Source organism: Myodes glareolus, chromosome 10 (genome assembly GCF_982192425.1).
Source record: "Myodes glareolus chromosome 10, mMyoGla1.1, whole genome shotgun sequence".
NCBI classification, from domain to species: Eukaryota; Metazoa; Chordata; class Mammalia; order Rodentia; family Cricetidae; genus Myodes; species Myodes glareolus.
Window position 1 is genome coordinate 29649306 of NC_142035.1, and position 24581 is coordinate 29673886.

Genomic DNA, 24581 nt, shown 5'->3' on the forward strand with positions numbered 1-24581 from the left:
TTTTTTTTCATTTCATTTATATGTTGGATTACAGTGATAGATTTTTGTTTCTTGAACTATTCCTGCATCCATGGGGTGAACATGATTTGATTATGGTGGATAATTTGTTTTGATGTGTTCTTGAATTTGGTATGTCAATATTTTATTGAGTATTTTCACAGCTATCTTCATGAGTGAGATTGATCTATAATTCTCTTTCTTGAGTGAGTCTTTGTGTGGTTTTGGTTTCAAGCTTGCTGTCACCTCATAGAAAGAGTTTGACAATGTTCTTTTCGTTTCTAACACATGCAACACTTTGAGGAGTATCAGTATTAGCTCTTCTTTGAATTCTGGTAGAATTCTGCAATGAATCCATCTGGCCATAGGCTTTTATTTTTGGAGGTTTTTAATGACTGTAGGGCCTGGTCTACCCTTGCTCCCTGGGGTACGTCTCGAGGACAGTTTTGGTCAGCCAGCTAAAGCTTCATGCTAGCTCCTGTGTTCACTCTGTCATAGCCTGGTGATTTAGCTTTAGGGCATTGTTTCATCTTTGGTATGGTAATTTCCCACCTGCCCAGGAAGAATTCCTATATGGCGCCAGGTTCCCCCCAGCCTGAGAGGAAATTCTTATGGTGCCAGGTTCCCCCTTGCCTGGGAAGGAATTCCTACGGTGCCAGGTTCCCCCTGCCTGGAAAGGAATTCCTTTACTGGGGCCTAAGTATATTAGTTTGGCAAAAAGCTGAATAAAGTGGCATTCGGCTGATCTCCTTTCGAATGACCATGGTCTCTTGTGTGTTTCTTTCAATCTCCAGGCTTTTGCCCAAACTCGCGTAAGGTACAGTTGCGTGCAAACTGTACTGAGAGGGTAACACAGAATCGGGTGTTACAATTGAAGGCAGCGCTGGCATCAGCAGCAGCTACAGTCAGCGACTCGTCTGTGGAGATCCATCTGAGAGATTTTGGGAAGTAGGGATCCCTGAGAGATCGCCCTCAGGAGGCTGGTAAGTGGTGAGGGTATATTGGTTATGGGTGCAAGTAATTCTGTTCCAGTGTTAAGGGGCAGGTTAAAAGGCCAAATGATAGTACTTTTAGAGAAACAAGGCAAGTAAGGCACCAGTATTAAAGTATAAACAGCACAAGAGTTCCTTAAGACAGTTTTCTTTTGTGTAAGGTATTTAATTGCCTAATTTTTTTGAGAGAGTTTAGTCCCTGGTTTCTACATGCAGGGGGTTTTAATATTACTGATTGGGAGCAGGTAAAGGTTGACCTTCAAAATGCACTGAAAGAGCGAGGACCAGAAGTTTTCCCCATAGCAATATTTTCGCTATGGCACTTAGTCAGAGATGCTCTTCTCAGTGATGATGTAAAAGTAAAAGAGCAATTAGAGATTTTGAACAAAACCCTTGAGGAGATTCAGAGAACAGAATCTGTGAGTTCTATTAAGAGCTTTGAGGAGCAGGAAGTTAAGAGTGTTGGGGATATAGATGAGGAAGAAGAAGTTCTAGAAAAGGAGATCGCACTTTTAAAAAAGAAGTTAGAAAAAGACGAAAGTGAAGAAGCAAACAGAGATCTCTCGAAGAGACCTCCGCTGCAAAAAACATTCTTTGCCACTTCCAATCCTTGTACTACTGCTTTTGCCCCTGTAGACCTAGAGGCAGAAATCCGAGAGATTCAAGACAGACTAAATAATCTAAGTAGAGAGAGGCAAATTTATCCTATTGGAGAAATTATTGATCCGCAAGAATGAAGGAACATGCAGCATAACCCCCTGACGTTTAAGGATATCAAGCAGTTAAAAGAAGCAGTTGTGGCTTATGGAGCACATGCCCCTTTCACTGTGGCTTTATTAGAATCCTTTGCAGAGCTCAACCTTATACCCAGTGACTGGATGCAGCTTTGCAGGGCTTATCTCTCCAGGGGAGGTTATTTGTTATGGAGTGGTGATATGCAGGGAAATGGCAAAAAGACCGCACGTAATAATGCCATCGCAGGTTTCCCCCAGCATAACATTGACATGTTAACTGGTGAAGGACAGTATGCTGGTTTAGCAGCACAGATCGCTTATGATCCTGCGATTTATGCTCAGATAGCTGCCGTGGCCATTAAAGCTTGGAAAACTTTACCTAACAAAGGAGTAGGAGAACAGCTTTCTAAGACCCTTCAAGGATCTTCAGAACCTTATTCAGAGTTTATTGACCACCTTTTACAGGTGGGAAGTTGTATTTTGTGGGATGTGAGCTCAGCTATGCCTGCCATAAAGCAATTTGCCTATGAAAACGCTAACAGATTTTGTCAAGAGGTTTTATGCCCCCATAGAAATGGAGACTTAAATGACTTTATCAGATTGTGCAGGGACATTGATGGCACTCCCGTGGTGGGTCAGGTAATTGCTCCTGCCCCTCGCAAAGGTCAAGGTGGAGCTAGATCTAGGAATTGTTTTCATTGTGGAAAATCAGGACACTTCAAAAGGGACTGCCCTGCCACTAAAAGGGCAGTTAATCAATCCAGGAGAAATCCAGGTGTTTGCCCAAAATGTCAAAAAGGGGCACATTGGGCTAATGACTGTTACTCTAAGACCAGCAGTCAAGGTAATCCCATTCCCGTGTCGGGAAACGGGAGGAGGGGCCTGCCCCGGGCCCCCAAAATGCAAGTGTACGGGGCCATGAGTGGACCAGCTGCTCCCATCAGATACATTCCTCAAAGAAATGCCTCACTGCCTCCGACCTTGTTTGAGGCACCTCAGGAAGTGCAGGATTGGATCTCTGTACCTCCTCCCGGGCAGTATTGACCCCACAAATGGGTGTGCAGGCCTTGGGGACTGGAGTATTTGGACCTATTCCGGAGGGTTCAGTGGGGATAGTCTTGGGTAGAAGTAGTTCTGTGCTTAAAGGGATTAAAATTTTACCAGGAATTATAGACTGTGATTATACTGGAGAAATTAAAATTATGGTTGAAGCTGGTATGGGAGTCTTTGTCATCCCTCAAGGGGAAAGAATAGCTCAACTAGTGCTCTTATCCATGTCTCACTCTACTAATCCATTCAGTAAACAAGAACGAGGGGACAAGGGGCTTGACTCCACGGGATTCCCTGGAGCATTTTGGGTGTCTAGCTTAGAAAACTGCCCCATGCTTACTTTAACATTCTATGGGAAAAGGTTCCAAGGCCTTCCAGATACTGGGGCTGATTCTTCTGTGATTGCTAAAAAACACTGGGCTGTAGCCTGGCCTCTACAGCCAGCCTCCACTGCATTACAGGGGGTAGGAATGGCCAGTTCTCCAGAGTGCAGTACTCAATATTTAGATTGGGAGGATGAAGAGGACCATAAGGGCATTTTTAAACCATTTGTCCTGGAACACCTTCCTCTTAATTTGTGGGGAAGAGATGTTTTGCAGGCTATGGGAGCAGTTCTGACCACCAAATTTGTGCAGTGCATGCTATCTAATCAGGGCTTTGTTCCCAGTCGGGGTCTGGGCAAAAACCTGCAGGGAGATGTGCAGATTTTAGCCAACAAGAAAATGATCCAACAATTACCTGGACAGTGTGCAGGGCTAGGAAATTTTTCTTAGGGGCCATTGCAGAGCAGCCGGAATGCATTCCTATTACATGGAAAACTTTTTGAAATACCTGTATGGATACAGCAATGGCCCCTGAGTAAGAAAAAATTACAGGCTGGTCATACTTTGGTCCAGGAACAGCTAGAGGCAGGACATATAGTGCCATCCACTTCTGTCTGGAACACTTCTGAAAAAGTCTGGTAAATGGAGGTTGCTGCAATATCTTAGAGCAGTAAATGATTGTATGGAGATTATGGGGACAACTCAACCTGGGTTGCCACAACCTGTGGGTATTCCTGCAGGATACCATCTTTTAGTTATTGACCTGAAGGATTGTTTTCTCACCATTCCCTTGCATCCAAAAGACTCTGATAAATTTGCTTTCAATGTACCGTCTATGAATTTCATAGAGCCATACAGGCGTTACCAGTGGGCAACTTTGCCCCAGGGTATGGCCAATAGTCCCATCATTTGCCAGATGTTTGTGGCTCGGGTTATTGCCCCAATAAGGCATAAATATTTTCAACTGTATATAATTCATTATATGGATGACATTCTATTAGCAGGACAGGACCCAGAGATAGTTCCTGAGGCTTTTGTTGACTTGCAAGAATGCCTAGCACGTGCTGGGTTGGTGAATGCTTCTGATAACAGCAACAGTTTCCATATCAATATTTGGGACATCAGTTATTGCAGACAGGAGTAAAACCTCAGAAAGTTACTCTTCGCTTAGATAAATTACAAACTTTGAATGATTTTCAAAAATTGCTTGGAGACCTCAAATGGGTCTGGCCCAGTCTGGGAATTCCTACTGGAGTCCTAAAGCTGCTTTTTGACATTCTGGAGGGGAATCCAGACACAACTTCCTTTCGTGAGTTGACACTTCAGGCAAGGCAGTGTATTACTTTAATTGAAGAAAAGCTTGTCTCTGCTCATATTCATTATATTGACTATAGTCAGCCGCTGCTTTTGATAATTTTTCCCTCTCAGCATAGTCCTACTGGAGTTTTTTGGCAGAAAAGACCCATCCTATGGGTACATGAACATGTGTCACCTGTAAAAATTGTTATCTCATACCCATCAGCTGTGCTACACATTGTTCAGAAAGGGTATAAACTTGGTTTACAATCCTTTGGAATGTTACCTGATAAGGTCATTATACCTTATACCCAGGCAGAAATAAATTGGCTGCAGAATTTCGCTGAGGATTGGACCTTGTTTTTATGCACTAATCCCTGCAAGTTTGATAATCATTAACCTTGTGATAAGTTGGTCACCTTTTTAAAAAATCATCTGGTATGTTTCCCTTGGGTTATTTCTTTACAGCCTGTGGCAGGGGCAAGAAATGTGTTTACTGATGGTTCTTCCACCGGGATAGCTGTGGTGGCCTCCCCTCCTGACTTGGATATTCAGCCTGTTGATGCTAAATCTGCTCAGGTGGCTGAATTGATCGCTGTACAAATGGCCTTAGAGAAATATGCTGATATTCCATTTAACTTTTTACTGACAGTCAGTATGTAAGCAAAATTCTTGCATCTTTGGAAACTACAGATTATATTGCTTCTGTATCTTGAGTCCAGATGCAGTTATTGGCTATTCAAACTTTTTTTTGGGCCTGATCTGTTCCCATTTACATAGGACATTTGTGGGCTCATACTGACCTGCCTGACCCCTTGAGTGAGGGGAACGCTTTGGCTGATCAGCTCACTTGCCAAATTTATGTAGTGAGTCAAGAATCTTATGCAGCAGCAGAAAAAGCTCATAATCGTTTTAGTATCAATGCTGGGTCTTTAAGATTTCATTTTAAGATATCTCTAGAGCAAACCACTGATATTGTTAAAATATGCCCTTTGTGTACTGAACTTTTAACTGTTCCCCATTTGGGAGCTAATCCTCGTGGGCTTGCTCCTAATCATTTGTGTCAAATGGATGTTACCCACGTTCCTTCTTTTGGGTGCATGCAATATGTTCACGTAACCATGTATACATATTCTCATCTCATTTTTGCCTCAGCTCATACAGGAGAAAAATTACGGGATGTTAAAAGTCACTGTCTCCAGGCTTTTGCCTACATGGGAGTTCCAAAAACTGTGAAACCTGATAATGGACCAGCCTACACCAGCACTGGCTTTGCTAAATTTTGCTCTGAGTTTTCTATTTCTCATAAATCGGGTATACCCTATAATCCCCAAGGACAAGCAATAGTAGAACGATTACATCATACACTCAAAGCTTATCTGCATAAAACAGAAAAGGGGGATTATGGTTCCACCCCCAGAGACCATTTGTCTTTTATTTTATACATTTTAAATTTTTTGACTGTTGACGCTCAATCTCAGATCGCTGCTGAGCGACATTGGTGGCCAAATTCTTCTGGAATGCCTCATGTTAAATGGAAGAATCTAGCAGATGTCACCAGAAATGGTCCACATCCTGTATTAATGTGGGGCAGAGGAGCTGTTTGTGTTTTTCCGCAGGATGCTGACAATCCAATTTGGGTATGTGAGTGTCTGGTGCGTGCTGTAGATTTTCCTGTCCAGACGCCTGAAGACAGGACAAAATCAAGAGATCCAGCAGACACTGACTTGCCAACTGAAGAGTTGCTGAGTTCCTGAGGAGCTGGCTGTGGTGGTCCGAGTGCCAAGGACTCTTCCCTTAACTATCCATCCATCCCATGATTTTTGGCAGCCATTGCTGTGGCTGCCAGAGTGGCTAATACTGCTGAATTTTTTCCTTTAATCAGTTAGTTGCCTCTGCTAACACTATTGGATACCCTCTCAGGGCAGGTTGCAAATGCCTTGGCCATTCAAATTGAGCTAAATTTGCAATTGAATAATGCAGTTTATTTTACAATTGGCTGTGGTTTTTTACCTCTGCTAGGTTACAGAAAAGGCTTTTTGCTGTTTTTCATGGACCCTGGAGTACAAGATTTACTAATTGGCTATTATTTATTATTCTAGTTAACTATACCAGGGTTCCTTCCACCAGTGCTGAAACCTTACTTTAAGGGCTCCATTTTGGACAGATTTATTAAGGATTGAGCAGATACAGTCTCCTTTTGGAGTGTTTATATGTGCTGGAGCATCATCTTCATAATTTCATGGTGCCAGAGCCAAAGGCAAGCTCAGGTCTATGTTGCCATGTGACAAGTCCTCTTTGCTATTGCCCTGGAGTATTTTTTAAGCATAAATCTGGCTGAACTTGGTGATGGGTGACTAGTGAGCCAATGATGGGTAAGGTGTTTGGGGGGCTGCCCCAACCTAAGACAGGAAATGTGTTTTGACCTGGATGCTTTCCCACGATGGGTAAGGAGTATTGCCTGACGTCCAATGCCACCCAAGACAGGCCTAGTCATATAATTTATATAAAAGGGAGACCTGTAGGGCCCAATCTACCCTTGCTCCCTGGGGTGCATCTTGAGGACAGTTTTGGTCAGCGAGCTAAAGTTTCCTGCTAGTTCCTGTGCTCACTCTGCCATAGCCTGGTGATTTAGCTGTAGGGCATTGTTTCATCTTTGGTATGGTAATTTCCCACCTGCCCGGGAAGAATTCCTATATGGTGCCAGGTTCCCCCCAGCCTGGGAAGTAATTCCTACAGTGCCAGGTTCCCCCCTGCCTGGAAAGGAATTCCTTTACTGGGGCCTACGTATATTAGTTTGGCAAAAAGCTGAATAAAGTGGCATTCGGCTGATCTCCTTTTGAATGACCATGGTCTCTTGTGTATTTCTTTCAATCTCCAGGCCTTTGCCCAAACTCATGTAAGGTATGGTTGCGTGCGAACTGTACCGAGAGGATAACACAGAATCGAGTGTTACAGATGACTGCTTCTGTATCCTTGCAGTTTATGGTCTATTTAAATTGTTCACTTGGCCTTGATTTAATTTTGGTATGTGGCACCTATCCAAAAAGTTGTCCATTTATTTTACATTTCCAATTTTTTGGAGTACAGATTTTTGTAGAATGACTTAAGGATTCTCCGAATTTTCCTCAGTGTCTGTTGTTATGTACTTCTTTTCATTTCTGATTTTGTTAATTTGGATGTTCTCTCTCCATATTTTGATTATATATTATATTATATTATATATATATAATTATATATTATATTATATATATTATAATATATATTTTTTTGCTTACATCTTTATAGATGATTTAGTGGTTATCGGAGAGTCTCAGGTACTAAAACACACAGTTATTGAAACTTGCAGCTGGACAGTTAGAGTTAAGACCTCAGTATTTATACCTGCATTGAATAAACAAACAAACATTTGCATATATTCCCAAAACACATAGAGATAAAAAATATGTGACAGAGAGAGAGCTGAGACAAACTGATATAGAGACAGACAAAGACACAGAGAGACATAGATTATATCCTAGAAGCTCAGACTTTATATCAAGCAACCTTTTACAAACAATGGAATAAAAATCATGTTTATTGGCTCACAGTGCTGTGTACTAGCATTTCAGTGAAGTTCAACTGAATGACGCATACTGCATGCCTTCATATGATATGAGTTTTATGGTAGCTGCTACTGTGATCTGAGAATTGAAGACACCATATGAATGAGTTAATTCAGACTGAGAAAGATGATCTTGGAATTTAACCATGATTTTGCTTTACAGGATCCCCTAGAAAGAACATCAGACCCATGACAACCATAAACAATTTTAGAGGACAATGTCAACTCCACTGTTCCCTCAAATTCTCCTCCCTCTACACTTTTCCCCTTCTTTTCCACTTTACCTTCCCTTCTAACACTACCCCATGCTCCCAATTGTGTCAGGCAATCTTATCTATCTCCCCTTTGCAGAGGATCTATGTATGTTTTTCTTAGGGTTCACCTTGTTATTTAGCCTCTAAAGAATAATGGACTATAGACACATAAGCATTTGCTATAGAGCTAGTATCCACTTTTATGTATGTACCATGTTCCTTTTTCTCAGTCTGAATTAACTCATTCATATGGTGTCTTCTAGTTCCATCCATTTGCATGCAAATTTCAAGATATCAGTTTTTTTCTACTTCTGAATACTACTTCATTGTGTAAATGCATCACATTTTCTTTTTCCATTCTTTGGTTGAGGGGTGTAAGCCCCCGGGCAGCTGCAGCCATCAGCACCAGTCTAGGCTTTGTTGCCCTTCAAAGACTTGTTAGCTGCTGGGCCACTGTTTTGGGCTGGGAAAAGGACCTTAGGCATAGGTGCCTTCCTGTGTATTTATTCAAGGTGACTGCTTAGCAAAGGGTGGTTTCACTGTGCGATTGTATTCTTAATATAATTTGATAAGTAAATGTTTTTTTAACCATAAAAATGGCCTGTGATCTTGGCATGCAATGGCAAAAGTTGATCAAGAGATTTTTGGAATGAGAATGCCATGGATGTAAGAGAACTCATAACAACATCTGAGAAGTCCATATTAAGAGGGAGGATATACCAGAACTCACATATTCTGGAGAGAGTTGAGGTGTCTACATACTGGTATGTTGATATGCTGCAAGTAGTGATAAAGACACTGTTTATCATTCCCAGTAGTACAGTGGAATCCAGAGTGTTGTGTCAGTGAAAGATATTCTCTCAGACACTCCTCTCCTGAAGGATGTAGTAGGGCCCTTAATTACCCCATTCCTCGGTGTCAAAAAAATTAGTTCTTGACAGCTCATATCTTTCAGAATGAGGATTACTTTTCCACATTGCAGCGAATCAAGATAAAGAAGATGAAAGATGAGACATTCTTTTTTCGGATTGGCATCAATGAGAAGTTTGGATGCAAGTTTGAATTTCCTGAAGGGAAACTCTTTGTTGGAATAAGAGACAAGTTCTTCAAGCATTCACAGTGGGACCTGTTTATCATTTCAATTACAGTGTTCATGGAAAAAGAACTCAAGAGAGTTTCCTAATGTCTGCCTGCATATAAAAAGAATTGCACTGTGCTGTCTTGAAGATGGTTGCTTAAAAGAAATCCCACACTAACTTAGAATTGAGAAGTAGATGGTTATTTATTTAGGGGTAAACTCACAAATCAGGATCCTCTATTGGAACAGAGATCAGAAACCAAAATCCACAACCAGAACAAAGAGAGTCCTGAAAAGAGACTAGACACAAGCTCCACATCAGCATATATAGCACAAAACGCCATGCCCCAGTGGGAGGTAAACCACTAGCTCTAATACTTGCTATAGAACCTCCCTTTTTGTTTAAATAAGAGAATTTTAAGTCTAGTACAAAATTATATACAGTAAGACCAAATGTATTTAATAATTATCTTATTTTAACTAGTTTAAGTCTCCTATAATAAATAACTTGGCCAAGTCATGAGAGGAAAATAACTACAACTATCTAATCTTTAACCCCATCAAAGATATGAGAAGGGAAATAATACTACTTGAGTAAGCAGGAAGTGCAATCAAGCAACTTCCAAAATGTGCAATATATAACAGAACTGACTACCTGGGCAATCACCCAAATTCTCATTTGCAACGTTGAAGTAACCAAATTTGGCTAAGGCCTAGAATAGCTGACAGACCATTTTTAGAGGCAAGAAAATTTTCAAAACTATCTTACCCAGTCTTGGCAAGATTTGAGAGTCCTGCTTATTCATTTTTGGATACTATGTATCTTGTCAGTGGTTGAAGCATGGGCAATTTTTGCCCAAAGGCCAGTTTTTCCAAGAAAATAAACACAGCTCTAAGAGGAGTGTTTTTAGTGCTCAACATTTTCTCGGGAATAGATCAGTGCTGCCAGGAGCAATGGTCTCTCACTTTAACAGAACCCTAAGTTATTTAAATGCCATTTTTTACAGCTCTTTGAAGTGACTGAAGATTATCTATCTATGTAGAATATAATCTCCATGTATCCAAAGAACATGATTAGTCTAACTATAAGTATGACAAACATAGCTGACTATTGATCTAGAATTTATACTACCTATATAACTTAAAGACTGAGACAAACAACTGTGCACCAAATGAGGACAATGACCTCAAAAATATAAACAATGTATAAGTATCTTGATCAGAGGTAGAAATGTACATTGGAATGTGATAAATATATATCAATATATAAAAAATATTTTAAGCAGAGGTAGAAGCATTCATGTATACAATATTTAATATAATTTAACTTTGTATCAAAAAAGAATCTATACCAATGTAATTTGTCTATAAATAATAACTCACAAGTATTCACTCTATTACTCACTATTATTATTAGTGTGAGTAAGCTTTTACCAACCTATTATTCCATCCAATTTCCCCCTTTTTGAATCCATGTGGGCTCCAAATGAAGATAGTCACTTAAAAGAAATCCCACACTAGTTCAAAATTGAGGAATAGATGGTTATTTATTTAGGCATAAACTCACAAATCAAAATCCTCTGTTAAATGGAAATCAGAAACCAAAATCCACAGCTGGAACAGAGATAGGCCAAAAAAGAAACCAAACACAAGATCCACATCAACATATATAACACAACAGGCCCCGTCCCAGTGGGCAGAAAACCACTAGCTGTAAGAGTTCCTACAGCACTCTCAGTGGCCAGAATGAGAAGCCTTCAATTATTTTGCCCAAGATTCTGGAAGAAAATTGAAGGGGAAAGACTGAAAAGACACATATATAGGACTCTAGCCTCCAAGTTCAGAGAGAGTAAGTTGCCACTCTTCAATGCAAAGATGGTTAATAAAGGTGTGACTTTTTAAAATTCATCCCTTGCAGATTGAATATTGGTGTAGCATCCTTTTTGATAAGCACATATCTTCAAAATTTTACTCACACAAAGCTTCTGTGTTATAACAAAACAGAGAAAACTGTGATCATCTTATCATTTCTTGTTCCCAAGTCACATCAGTCTAGAATATATGTGTTCATATGGGTCTTAGAAGGCTCTAGAACAAGCAACCATAGGTTTGACTGCAGTTAGTGTTTTACTAATAAATACTAAGCATAAACATACATGCACAGAAACAAAGAGATGCTTTTCTCTCTCTTTTCTGACATTTTTATTTATTTTTTAAAAAAGAAAACAAATTATCTTTTTTATTATACATACCAATCCAAGTTCCCAGTCCTCCCTCCTCCAATTTCTTCTACATATGTTCCCACGCCACCCCCATCCAATCTCAAGGAGGTAAGGAACATTGTTTTGGGGGACAGTCCAAGTCCCTCCCTACGATATCTAGGCTGATCAAGGTATCCATCCAAAGAGAATAGATTCCCAAAATCCAGTACATGTAGTAGGGATAAATCTTGGTGCCACTACCAGTAACTGCTCAGTCTGCCCCATCCATGCAACTATAAACCACAATCAGAGGAGCTAGTTTGGTCCTATGCTTGTTTCTTTCAAGTCTGGCTGGAGTTTGTGAGTTCCCATTAGCTCAGGTAGATTATTTCAGTAGATGTACAAATCATGGTCTTGACCTCTTTGTTCATATTCTTACTCCTCCCACTCTTCAACTGGACTTTGGGAGCTCAGTCCAGTGCTCCAATGTGAGTCTCTGCCTCTGTGTCCTTTGCTGAATGAAGGTTCTATGGTGATATTCAATATATTCATCAGTCTGACTACAGGTCAAATCAAGATCGGGCCCTCTCTTCTCTATTCCTTACGATCTTAGCAGAGGTAATCCTTGTGGATTCCTGGGAATTTCTCTAGATAAAGGTTTCTTGCTAACTCTATAATGGCTCACTCAATCAAGACATCTCTTTCCTTACTCTCATTTCTGTCCTTCCTCCTTCTTGACTATCCCATTCACTCAAGCTTTCCTCACCCATCTGTGTCTCCCCTTGTCTTCCCCTTCCTCCTTTCCTTCTCCCACCATCACAGTGCTCCCAATTTTGTCAGGAGACCTTGGCTGTTTTGACTTTCCGGGTGGATCTATATATGTTTTTCTTAGGGTTCTGGTGTGGGAGGTCCTTCTGTCTATGTATGGCTTTTATTGGTTAATTAATAAAGAACTGCTTTGAGTCTATGGCAGGGAAGAACAGAACTTATTACTTAGCTTCTCTAGGATCATCAGCTATGGACTTAATATCCTTTGTTTATAGCTAATATACACTTATGAATGAGTATATACCATATTCATCTTTTTGGGTTACCTCACTCAGGATACTGTTTCCTAATTCCATCCATTTGCATGCAAAATTCAAGGTGTCTTTTTTTTACCTATGAGTAGTACTCTAATGTAGAAATGTGCCACATTTTCTTATCCAGTCTTTGATTGAGGGACATCTAGGTTTCTTCCAAGTTCTGGCTATTACAAATAATGCTGCTATGAAGGGAGGTAAACAAATGTCTTTGTAGTATGATAGAGCATCCTTTGTGTACATACCCAAGAATTGTATTGCTGTATCCTGATGCAGGTTGATTCACAATTTTCTGAGAAACTGCCATACTGATTTCCAAAGTGGTTGTACAAGTTTGCATTCCCACCAGCAATGAAGGAGGGTCCCCTTACTTCATATCCTCTCCAGCATAAGCTATCATTGGTGTTTTTGATCTTAGCCATTCTGACAGGTGTAAGATGGTATCTTAGATTTGCTTTGATTTGCATTTTCCAGATGGCTAAGGATGTTGAGCATTTCCTTAAGTATCTTTCAGCCATTTTAGATTCCCATGTTGAAAGTTCTCTATTTAATTCTGTACCCAATCCTTTAATTGGGTTACTTAGAAATTTGATGTCTATTTTTTTTATATATTTGGAGATCTGTCCTTTGTCTGATATGAGTTTGGTAGAGATCTTTTTCCATTCAATAGACTTTCTTTCTGTCTTATTGACTATATTCTTTGATTTACAGAAGCTTCTCAGTTTCAGGAGGTCCCATTTATTTATTGTTGCTCTCAGTGACTGTTCTACTGGTATTACATTCAGGACGGGGTTTTCTGTGCCCATTAATCAGGCACTTTCTCTTCAATCAGGTTCAGTGTGATCAGTTTTCCATTGAGGCATTAAATCCATTTGGACCCGAGTTTTGTGCATGGGGATAGATATATTTCTATTTTCATTCTTCTAAATGTTGACATCCAGTTGTACCAACTCCATTTGTTGCACTCTTAGCTTTGGTCCTTGATCAATTATAGAGGTACGCCAGAATATACCTTTCCTATTACCTAATATTGCAGTGAATTTATGGGGTTGTAACCTGCTTCAGCAACAGAATACCCAGATTAACATCCCTGCAGTCCTAGAAACTCATAATTCTAGGAAGGATATTTTAAGGTGGTATACACTAAGGTCACATATGACCTCAGCTTTCCTCTCTGTCCTTCTGGCCCTATGCATTGAAACAATATCATGCTTTGTTTCACTTGAGATAGGATTACAATTCTTAGTGAATATGTGTCTCTTGAGTGAGGTAAACCAGACCCAAAAAGATGATCACGGTATGTATTCACTCATAAGTGGATTCTAACCATAATTAAAGGTCTTTGAGCCTATTATTCGTGATCCTAGAGAAGCTAAATAAGAAGACGAACCTGATGAAGATTATTTAGCTATCCACCAGGAGGTAGGAAATAGTCAAGAGTCCCAGGTAACCTTGGGTGCATGGGGGGGGTGGGAGGGTTGTTGGAAGGGGAGAGGGTTAGAGAGAAGGGAGTAGGGGAGGAATGGAGAAAGCTCGGTTGACCGGGATGGGGGGAAGGGAGGAAGGATGAATATGGGGTCAGGGAAGAATATATTTCAACTAAGGGAGTCATTTTAGGGTTTACAGGAAACTTGATTATATATGGGATCCCAGGTCCAAGGAGAGATCCCCAGATTGTTCTCTGGACAGAGGAGAGGGTGCCTGAACCGGCCTTGGCCCATAACCATACTGATGAATATTTTGCTTATCACCATAGATCCTTCATCTGGCGTTGGATGGCGATACAGACGGAGACCCACATTGGAGCATCGGACTGAGCCCCCCAAGATCCAAATGAGGAGCTGAAGGACGAAGAAAATGACGAAGGACTGCGAGGGATGCTATCACCCACCGATACAAGGGGTCGGATCTAATGAGAGTTTACCAAGGCCAGTTGGACTGCGACTGAACGAGCACGTGATCCAACCAGATTCTCTGAATGTGGCCAGATTCTCTGAATGTGGCTGGCCTGGAGTCTTTCTGAGAAGCCATTGACAATGACACTGGGACTAGTTTCCTCTGCATATACTGGATTTTTGGGATCCAGTCTGTTTGGATACTCACCTTCCTGAACCTGGAGGGAGGGGGGAGGAACTTGAACTTCCCACAGGACAGGAAACCCTGACTGCCCTTAGGGACAAAGAGGGAGGAGGAGAGGGAGGGGGGAGTGGGAGGGTGTTGGGAAGAGGGGCATAAATGGAAACTTTTATAATTTAATAAAATTACTTTCAAAAAAAAAAGAAAGGGCGAATTTAAATGCCAAGATTCTGGAGTAATGATACTCACGTCCACAGCCATGTCTATCAAACCTACAATGACAATGCCATTTATATGCACTCTTAGCTTTGGTCTTTGATCAATTATAGAAGTATGCCAGAATATATCTTTCTTATTACCTATTGGAATTTTTTATTTATTCTCCATCTTTATTTTGGTAGATATTAGGATAGCTCTTGTTTCTTAGATTCATTTGATTGAAAATATTTTCCCAACCATTTACTCTGTGGTAGTATCTGTTTTTGAGGTTAAGGTGTGTTTCTTGTATACAGCAGAAGGCTGGATTTTGTGTTTATATCCATTCTCTTAGACTGTGTCTTTTATAGGTAAATTTAGTCCATTGATATTAAGAGTTATTAATGACCAGTGGTGTTAATTTCTGTTATTTTTCAGTAGTAGTGTTTTTGTGTTTCCCTCCTTTGGGTTTGACTGGTGGGAGTTATCTGTTGTCTGTGTATTTGTGAGTGCAGTTAACTTCCTTGGGTTGGTGTTTTCCTTCTAGTACTTTCTTTAGGGTTGGGTTTGTGGATACATATTTTTTAAATCTGGTTTTGTCAGGGGATATCTTATTTAATCAATTGATGGTGATTGAAAACTTTGCTGGGTATAGTAGTCTGGGCTTGCATTGTGTTCTCTTAGTTTCTGTAGCACATCTATCCAAGACCTTCCAGTTTTCATGGTTTCATTTGAGAAGTCAGGTGTGATTCTGATTGGTTTAACTTTATATATTAATTTACCTTTTTTCCTTTGCAGCTCTTAATAGTCTTTCTTTATTCTGTATTCTTTATTATTTATTTTGTGTTTTGATCATTATATGCCAAGGGGACTCAAGAAGCCCCTGAGATCCCCCTAAGCCTGCTGTCTTGGTCTTCTCTTAATGGTTCACTATCTTGGTCCTCTCTTAGTTCCTTCAGCGTTGAAGCAAGCTCTAGGTCCCCTCAGTATTTTAGCAAGCTTTAAGGCCCATCAATAATAGAGTAAGTTATGTTTCAGTGTTCCTATGAGGTTACAGGAGGATAGGCAATATTTGGGATTGGGTGGGGCTAGTAGCTTGAGGATCGAGAGGATGGGTTTGGTAAATGGGGGAGCCTACCTACAGCAAACCATCATGCTGGCAGGTAAGAAAAGTTGAGGGAGTTGGAAGAGGGGCCCAGGGTTTTGTCCCACTGTGAAGGTTTTAAAGATTAGAGCGCCCAGCAGTGTGGCTGTTCACTCACCTCTTAAGTACCCTCAGTATTCTTGTATGCCTTTTTTTATAGGTTTGTAAGTATTTTCTAATAGAAATTGAATTCAAGACTAATCAAATATCAATTTCTTGGGAATCTTGGGAGAGAAGAAGACCACCTATATTAGGTGATTTGTGCTCATTCTGGTTAGTCATCTTAGTATCCATTGCAACAACCTTAATGTCTTGATACTTTTTCAGAGATTTGCTTAGACTCAAGTAAAAGAAGACCTGATCCCCTATTTTCTGTCCCTTTGCACATATCTTCTCTGTTGTGTAATTGAATTCAAGTCTCTTCTTGTCCTTTATAATCTTTGAGTTATGGACTTTACAATGGCAACAAATATTGCATGATCTACATATGCATATGTGAATCCTCTGTAACCACTTTTATCCCACGACTTTACATATCATGAGACAGTGGCCACTAAACATGGCCTAGTGAGACATTTTTATTGAGCTAGTAATGAGCAAGTATAAGCGAAAAATGCAAGGAAGCATTTACAGTGAAAAGAAGAAAAAAATGGAACAGCTACTGAAGTCTAGCAGCCTCGCTCATCTAGTATGAACCTTGATGCAGGTCATCTGAGATAATAAATCACTGAAGGCAAGATCATCCAGAAAAGTGATGACAGACTGCCATAGAGGTACACAGTCTCCATAGAACTGCTTGACTGAAGCTCAGATTCTATGGCAGCTGGTAATTTTCTGAATCAATATAGATAAAAAAAAACAGAATTATCTGGGTAGAAGTGAACAGAGGTAGTTAACCAGTGTTGGTTACAACAAAGACTAAATTTTGCTTCCATCACTGTTAGAAGGGTCTGTAAATGATGCAGATAAGACAAGATCCCCAAACCTCTGCCTAGAACAATGACTGCCTGAATCAACAGTGTCTACTGATCTACAACACAATGTCATTCATCTACCATAAGTCATTTCTATCTCAGAGACTTAGAAGATTTCTAATATTTTTGTCAAAATACCCCTTTAAAGTGCAGCTTATGATTCATGTATGGGTCTCAGAGGCTAGGAGAGGAAAATAGACTCAGTACACTGCACAACCTGTACCTCGGCACTAGTGATAATAATAACGAATCTGGTACATGAGGTATAGAAAGCCTTGAAACAGAATAGCAGAAAAAGACACCATAGTAAGGAAATGCAACACTCTGAAGAGCCATTGCATCTCAAGAGATCTTCTGTCATGGAAAGTCTGGCACTAAGTACTATGGGTGGTGTGGGAGGTTCTTCTGTCTATGTATTGTTTTTATTGGTTAATGAATAAAGAACTTCTCTGAGCCTATGTCATGGGCAGAGCAGAACTATGCAGGAAAAGTTAGGCTGTATGATTGGAGAAAGAAGGTGGAGTCAGGGAGCCGCCATGGAGCTGCCTTCAGAGTCAGACATGGGTAACTTTGCCGGTAAGCCACTGCATGTGGAGATACACAGCTTAATAGGAATGAGTTAAATTAATATGTAAGTGTTAGTCAGTAAGAAGCTAGAGCTAATGAGCCAAGCAGTCATTTAATTAGTACAATTTCTGTGTGATTATTCTGTGTCTAAGCAAGCTGGGCATCTAGGAGCCAACTAGCAGCCTCCTTCAACAATTCAGTGTACCAACATGATGGACTAAATCCATGTAAAACCTAAAAAGCTTGAAAAGGAACTCTAGACACCGAAAAACAAAATTAAGCCAAAGTTTTCTGGCTGGTGGCATGTTGAAGTTCCCTTAAGGGAGATTTTCCTGATTCACTGGGGGCAGAAAAAAGAACTGCATCTTTTTTAAAAGGCAGCTTCCTGGGCCATGCTGCCAGCACAAACTCTAGCTATGGAGCATTTGAATAACATTTGTAATGAGAGGTAACCTTCACTTCAAGGTATTCTGGATAGGAATTCTGCTTGGGATTGTACAGAACTATTCCAATCACCTCCTAAGGCTGTCTTTACCAGTCCAACAGGCAACACCACAAAGCATTCAGGGTTGTTGTCTGAGTACCCAATTACAATTTTAATGCAAGGAGCAATCAAAAATTATAATGTAGGCATATATAGCTGTGCCCCAGGGCTATATGTGCTAATTATACTCTAAATATGTATTAACAAATAACCAGGTTCTTCTCAAACATATATTTTCACTTCTATAATACTCATGTATCACATATGTGATTATTAACGAATCAATCCCACACCAGTTATGTTTTAAGGGGTTATTTATTTGGCGGGGGGTAAAACTTACATACACCATAAACCGTCAGGAAGGGAGCCTAGTCGCTGGAGCAGGAGCCGGGAGCAACAGCCGAGACCGAGCACCGGAACCAAGAGCCGGAACCAAGAGAGCCTATTCCGGATATGCTTCTCTTTTTAAAAGAGAAATATACCACACCCCAGTGGGCTGGTATTTCAGCAGCTATTGGCTGACGGAGCGGAAGTCGCTCCCCGCTGCACTGTGGGCTCGTATTTCAGCGACTATTGGTTGAGGCAGCGGAAGTTACTCCCACAACACCTCCCCCTTTTGTTTAAGTAAGAGAGTTCTAAGCCTACTACGAAATTATATACAGTAAGTACAAACCTACACAATTATATACAATAAATACAAATATCCTATTCTAACTAGCTTAAGTCTTGTATAAGAAATAACTTGGCCACGTCATGAAAAGGAAGTAACTACGTTTATATAATCTTCAATCCCATCAAAGATCTGAGAAGGGAAATAATGTTACCTGAGTAATTAGGAAGTGCAATCAAACTTCCAGAACATGTAACAAATCACATAGACAACTGGCTACCTGGGCAAACACCCAAAATCACGTTTGCAGCGTTGAAGCAACCAACTTTGGCCTAACGTAACTGACATACCATTTTCAAAGGCAAGGAACTTTTCAAAACTATCTTATCCTGTCTTGGCAGGATATGACAGTCCTGTTTTATCCATTTACGGATACTCTGTAACTCTGTCAGTAGTTGAGGTATGGGCATTTCTTTACCCAAAGGCCAGTTCTGCCAAGAAGAAAGGCTCCAGGTGGAGTGTCTTTGGTGCTCAACATTCTCTCGGGAATAGATCAGTGTTGCCAGGAGCGATTGTGTCTCCCTACCACAGAACTCTGAGTTAGATTAAAGGCCATTTTCTACAGCTCTTTGAAGAGGTTGAAGATTATCTATCTATACTGAATATAATGTCTATGTATCTAAAGAACCTGATTAGTCTAATTATAAATGACAAACTTAGATGACTATTGATCTATATTATTCTCAATATCTATCTAACTTAAAGACTGAAATAGTAAACAACTGTGCAATAAATGGGGACAATATAACCTCCAAGTATAAACAATGTGCAAGTATACATTGCAATATGGTAAATATATATATCAATACATAAACAATATATAAGTATCTTAATCAGAGGTAGAAGTGTACAATGCAATATGGTAAAATATACATATATCAATACAATATATATATATGTCAATACATAAAAATGTTTTAAACAGAGGTAGAAGCATGCATGCCTAAAATAGTCAACATAATTTAAGTTTGTATCAATATATAAGAATCAATACCAATATATTTGTCTAAAAACAATAACTCACAAGTACAAAGCTATTATCCCATAATCCAATTATCCCTCTTTTTTTTTTTGGATTCCTGCGCTTATAAAATTTCTCCCCCAACCCTCAACCCTATACTAATTATAACCAACCCCTAAATGATGTCCCTAAACCCAAGGACAAACTTTACTGGGAGAGGGGACGTCGTTCTCTAGAATTACTTCCAGCTGTCATGGGGGCGACGTTCTTTCTGGGGGATCCTGTGAAAGTAAAATGATGGTTAAATTTCAAGATCAATGTCTTTTAAAATTGCAAATAGTCTCTGAGTATTTTGTGGAGGTCTGGCCAGAATGTTGTACAAGATGTGCATCATTTCAGCTAACCACGTTGGCATCGTCTTGTGCATCTGGTACCCAAAACAGGTCTTGTAGTAGTGCTATCAGTATCATGATGTCATCTCAACCAGGTGGAGTTGTTGTTATGGGGCCCCATCTTCTTCCTGGAAACTTCAAATGTCACTGCAGGAAAAACTTATTGTTCATTGTGGAAAAATTAAACATTAATCATATATATTAATCATATATTAATATCATATATTATATGATTATAATAATATATAATCGTATATTAATCATATAGACATATACAGACATACATATATTCAATGAAAGACATGATAGATATATTCACTGAAAGGTATGATAGATATGAAGAAAAGTAAAAATGTTTTCTAAACTCATATTTCTTTCTGTCCCATATCATGGCTCTTGACATGAGACAGAAACTCCAGAAATTCTGGGTTTTTCTTTTAACAACAGGCTTGGAATTAGAGAGGGACTGAGCCAGAGTCCAACTCTAAAACCAGCTCTATAAATTTAGAAATATGATTTAGTATATTTTACTTACAGAACCTATTCAGTTTTCTTGATAGTCCTTATTGTGCCATTATTTTCCATCTGTCAGTATTCAGATATCCAGGGTCCCTTGAACTTTTCAAAAATCAGTGTTTTCCTGTGGAGATAAGAACAGAACCCTGCCCCCATTCTATATGTTTTTCTTACCAACTGTATGAATATCATCATTGTGGATGAGCTGTCATTTCTCCTTTCCAAGAGGTTTCTCCTCTTCAAATCGAACCTTTATTAATTTTGATGGTATCCACAATTTTTCTTCTCCTGTGGAAACAAGAGCAAAACCCCTTCCCCAACGTAGCACATCTCCTGGCCTCCATTGAGAGGTCAGCACGTCTTTGAAATAAACAGGTTGGTTTAGTTCAGAAGTTTTTTCCATTATCCAATGCCTCTCTGCTGCTGTTGTTCCTTTCTCATTAGCATTAAGAAAATTCAAGGTTAATAAAGCATTATGCAATCTATTTCTGGGGGTATCTTTCGTCCCTTTCTGTTTGTTTAGCATATCCTTTATAGTACGATTTGATCTTTCTATAACTGCTTGACCTGTAGGATTGTATGGTATACCTGTAACATGCTTAATATTATAATAAGCAAAAAATCGTTTCATTTTCCTAGATACATAAGCTGGACCATTATCTGTTTTTATTTGTGAAGGTATACCCATAATGGCCATAACTTCTAATAAATGTGTGATTACTGAGTCAGCTTTTTCTGAGCTTAAAGCGGTTGCCCACTGAAAGCCTGAATAAGTGTCAATGGTGTGATGTACATATTTTAACTTGCCAAATTCTGGAAAGTGAAACACATCCATCTGCCAAATTTCATTCCTTTTAATACCCTTTGGATTAGTCCCTGCAGGCAATGGTGTTTGGTTATAAAAAGAGCAAGTAGGGCATTTCTTTACAATCTCCTTAGCTTGTTGCCATGTAATAGAAAACTCTTTTTTCAAGCCTTTGCTATTGACATGATGTTTTTTATGAAATTCAGATGCCTCCAGCACACTACCAATTAATAATTGATCAATATCTGCATTACCTTGTGCTAGAGGACCTGGCAGACCTGTATGGGATCGGATATGCGTTATATACATAGGGCAGAGCCTGTTTCTGATCATGTCTTGTACCTGGATAAACAATGAGGTCAGTTCTGTATCATCAGGTATAAATTCAGCAGTTTCAATATGCAAAATAACTCTTTCTGCATATTGTGAGTCAGTAATTATATTAAGAGGTTCTTTAAAATCCCTAAGCACCATAAGGATGGCATATAATTCTGCTTTCTGGACAGAATCATAAGGACTTTGTTCCACTTTACTCAATTCTTCTGATTTGTAACCTGCTTTCCCTGATTTATTAGCATCGGTATAAAATGTATGGGCTCCGGTTATTGGAGCATCACGGACAATTCGAGGGAGGATCCAAGAAGTTCTCTTTATAAAGTTAAGTCTCTTGCTTTTTGGGTAATTGTTATTGATTTCTCCCAAAAAATTAGCACAAGCTCTTTGCCATGGTTCATTGTCTTCCCACAACTTTTTTATCTCATCAGCAGTGAAAGGCACTATAATTTCTGATGGGTCTATACCTGCTAATTGACGAAGTCTCAATTTTCCTTTTATAATCAATTCAGAGACTTTTTCCACATAAGTTTTTAATTTTTTACTTGGTTTGTGTGGTAAAAAAATCCATTCTAAAATAGTATCTTCCCTCTGCATTAAAATTCCTGTAGGAGAAATTCTGGAAGGCAATATAACTAGAACACAACTAAAATTTGGATCCACCCTATCTACATGTGCCTCCTGTAATTTTTCCTCAACCATCATCAGTTCCTTTTCTGCTTCAGCTGTTAACTCTCTGGGACTATTCAAATCTTTGTCACCATCTAAGGTTTTGTTTAAATGAATTATTAGATCAGGTGTTATCCCAACAGCTGGTTGTAGACTGGAAATGTCTCCTAATAATCTTTGAAAGTCGTTAAGCGTTCGTAACCGGTCTCTCCTGATTTGTGCCTTTTGAGTCTTAATTCTTTGTAAGCCTATTTTATAACCTAAATAATTAACAGAATCTCCTCTATGAATTTTTTCAGGAGCAATTTGCAATCCCCATTTAGGTAATACTAGTTTTACTTCTTCAAACAGCCTTTCTAAGGTATCTTTGTTTTGATCAGATATCAGGATATCATCCATATAGTGGTATATTATGGACTTAGGAAATTGTTTGCGTATAATTTTCAATGGTTGGCTTACAAAATATTGGCACAGGGTGGGAGAGTTCAACATTCCCTGTGGGAGGACGGTCCACTGGTACCTCCTTGCAGGCTGAGAGTTATTATAGGTAGGCACTGTGAAGGCAAACTTTTCTCTATCTTTTTCTTGTAATGGTATAGTGAAGAAACAATCTTTCAGATCAATAACTATAAGAGGCCATCCCTTTGGTAACAGGGAGGGCAGAGGAATTCCAGATTGCAGAGGGCCCATAGGTTGAATAACCTTGTTGATAGCTCTAAGATCTGTCACCATTCTCCATTTACCAGATTTTTTCTTAACAACAAACACAGGAGAGTTCCAAGGGCTGGTAGATTCTTCTATATGTCCAGCATCTAATTGCTCTTGTACCAGCTGTTCTAAAGCCTGTAACTTTTCCTCAGCTAAAGGCCACTGTTTAGTCCATATTGGTTTCTCAGTCAACCATTGTAGAGGCATGGCTGTTGGTACCTCTGAAGAGCCATCAATTGTGTTGTGTTCTTGTATAGCTCTAATGGCTGGTTTCCGCCATCTGTAATATCTTGTAATATTGTCCTCAGAAATATGGGCTCTGGAAGCAGCAGGAATGTTAATTTGGGTATTTCATTGCTGCAATAGGTCACGGCCCCATAAATTCACTGCAATATTTGCTACATATGGCCTTAGTTTTCCTATTTGTCCGTCTGGACCTATACAATTGACCCATCTCGTGCTTTGTCTTACTCGAGATAGGGTTCCAATTCCTAAGAACTGAATATCTACCTCCTGAAGAGGCCAATGCGGATGCCAAGACTCTGGTGTAATGATACTTACATCCTCACCTGTGTCCAGTAAGCCAGTAATAAGTTTGCCATTTACACACACTCTTAGCTGTGGCCTTTGTTCATTTATAGAAGTCTGCCAGAATATTCGTTTACTTTGTCCTCTTAGATTTCTTGATTCATTCACCACATTTAACTCATCCTTCAGGCCGTTATTGCTTTTAACAGCAGGCATGGGGCATTCTAATTTCCCTGAAGAGGCATGTTCTCTGCAGTGATCGGAAATGACTGGACCACATTTGCCATGGGGGCCTTCGAGAGGCCCCCTATTGAGTTTCCCGATGGCAACCGGTTGCCCTGTTTATCTCTTGTTGACCTACACTCATTCGTCCAATGCCTGCCCTTTCCACATCTCCTACATAAACCTGAAGGCTGAGTCCTCCTATTCCTGTTATTCCTAGAAGAGGCATTATTCCTGGAATTCCATTGTCTGCAGTCCCTTTTCATGTGTCCCATTTTGCCACAATGAAAGCATTTTGTAATCTGATGTCTCCTTTTACCTTTGGAAATTGCTTCTTGTACCCATGTTTCATTGCCATAATCAAATGTATCAACATTCATTGAATGTAAAACCCATTCGTCCAAAGGCGCTGATCTGAGCTTTAAAGGCCCCAGGATCCTTTTGCATTCTACATTGGCATTCTCATAAGCCAAAGACTCAATTACTATATTTCTTGCTTCTGGATCAGGTATCCCTATTTGTACAGCCTTAGTTAGTCGTTGCAAAAAATCACTAAAGGGTTCTCTCTGACCCTGTTTGACCCTGACATACGATTCTACTCTCTGACCTGAGTCTTGAACCCTGTCCCAGGCCCTTAGAGCTGCTGTAGCACATATGGATAAAATGTTTTCATCATAAAGAGCTTGTTCCTGAGGATCAGAGTAAGGTCCTTCCCCTAGAATTTGA

The 24581-nt window shown here is 39.7% G+C and overlaps 1 protein-coding gene across 1 annotated transcript; it reads left to right on the forward strand.

Annotated features, from left to right (window-relative positions):
• The first annotated feature begins 1732 nt into the window (after positions 1–1732).
• LOC146892697 (endogenous retrovirus group K member 5 Gag polyprotein-like) lies at positions 1733–2767 on the forward strand. Its single transcript, XM_085696181.2, has one exon. It carries the CDS (start codon positions 1733–1735, stop codon positions 2765–2767), a length of 1035 nt encoding a protein of 344 aa, XP_085552307.2.
• Positions 2768–24581: the final 21814 nt, after the last annotated feature.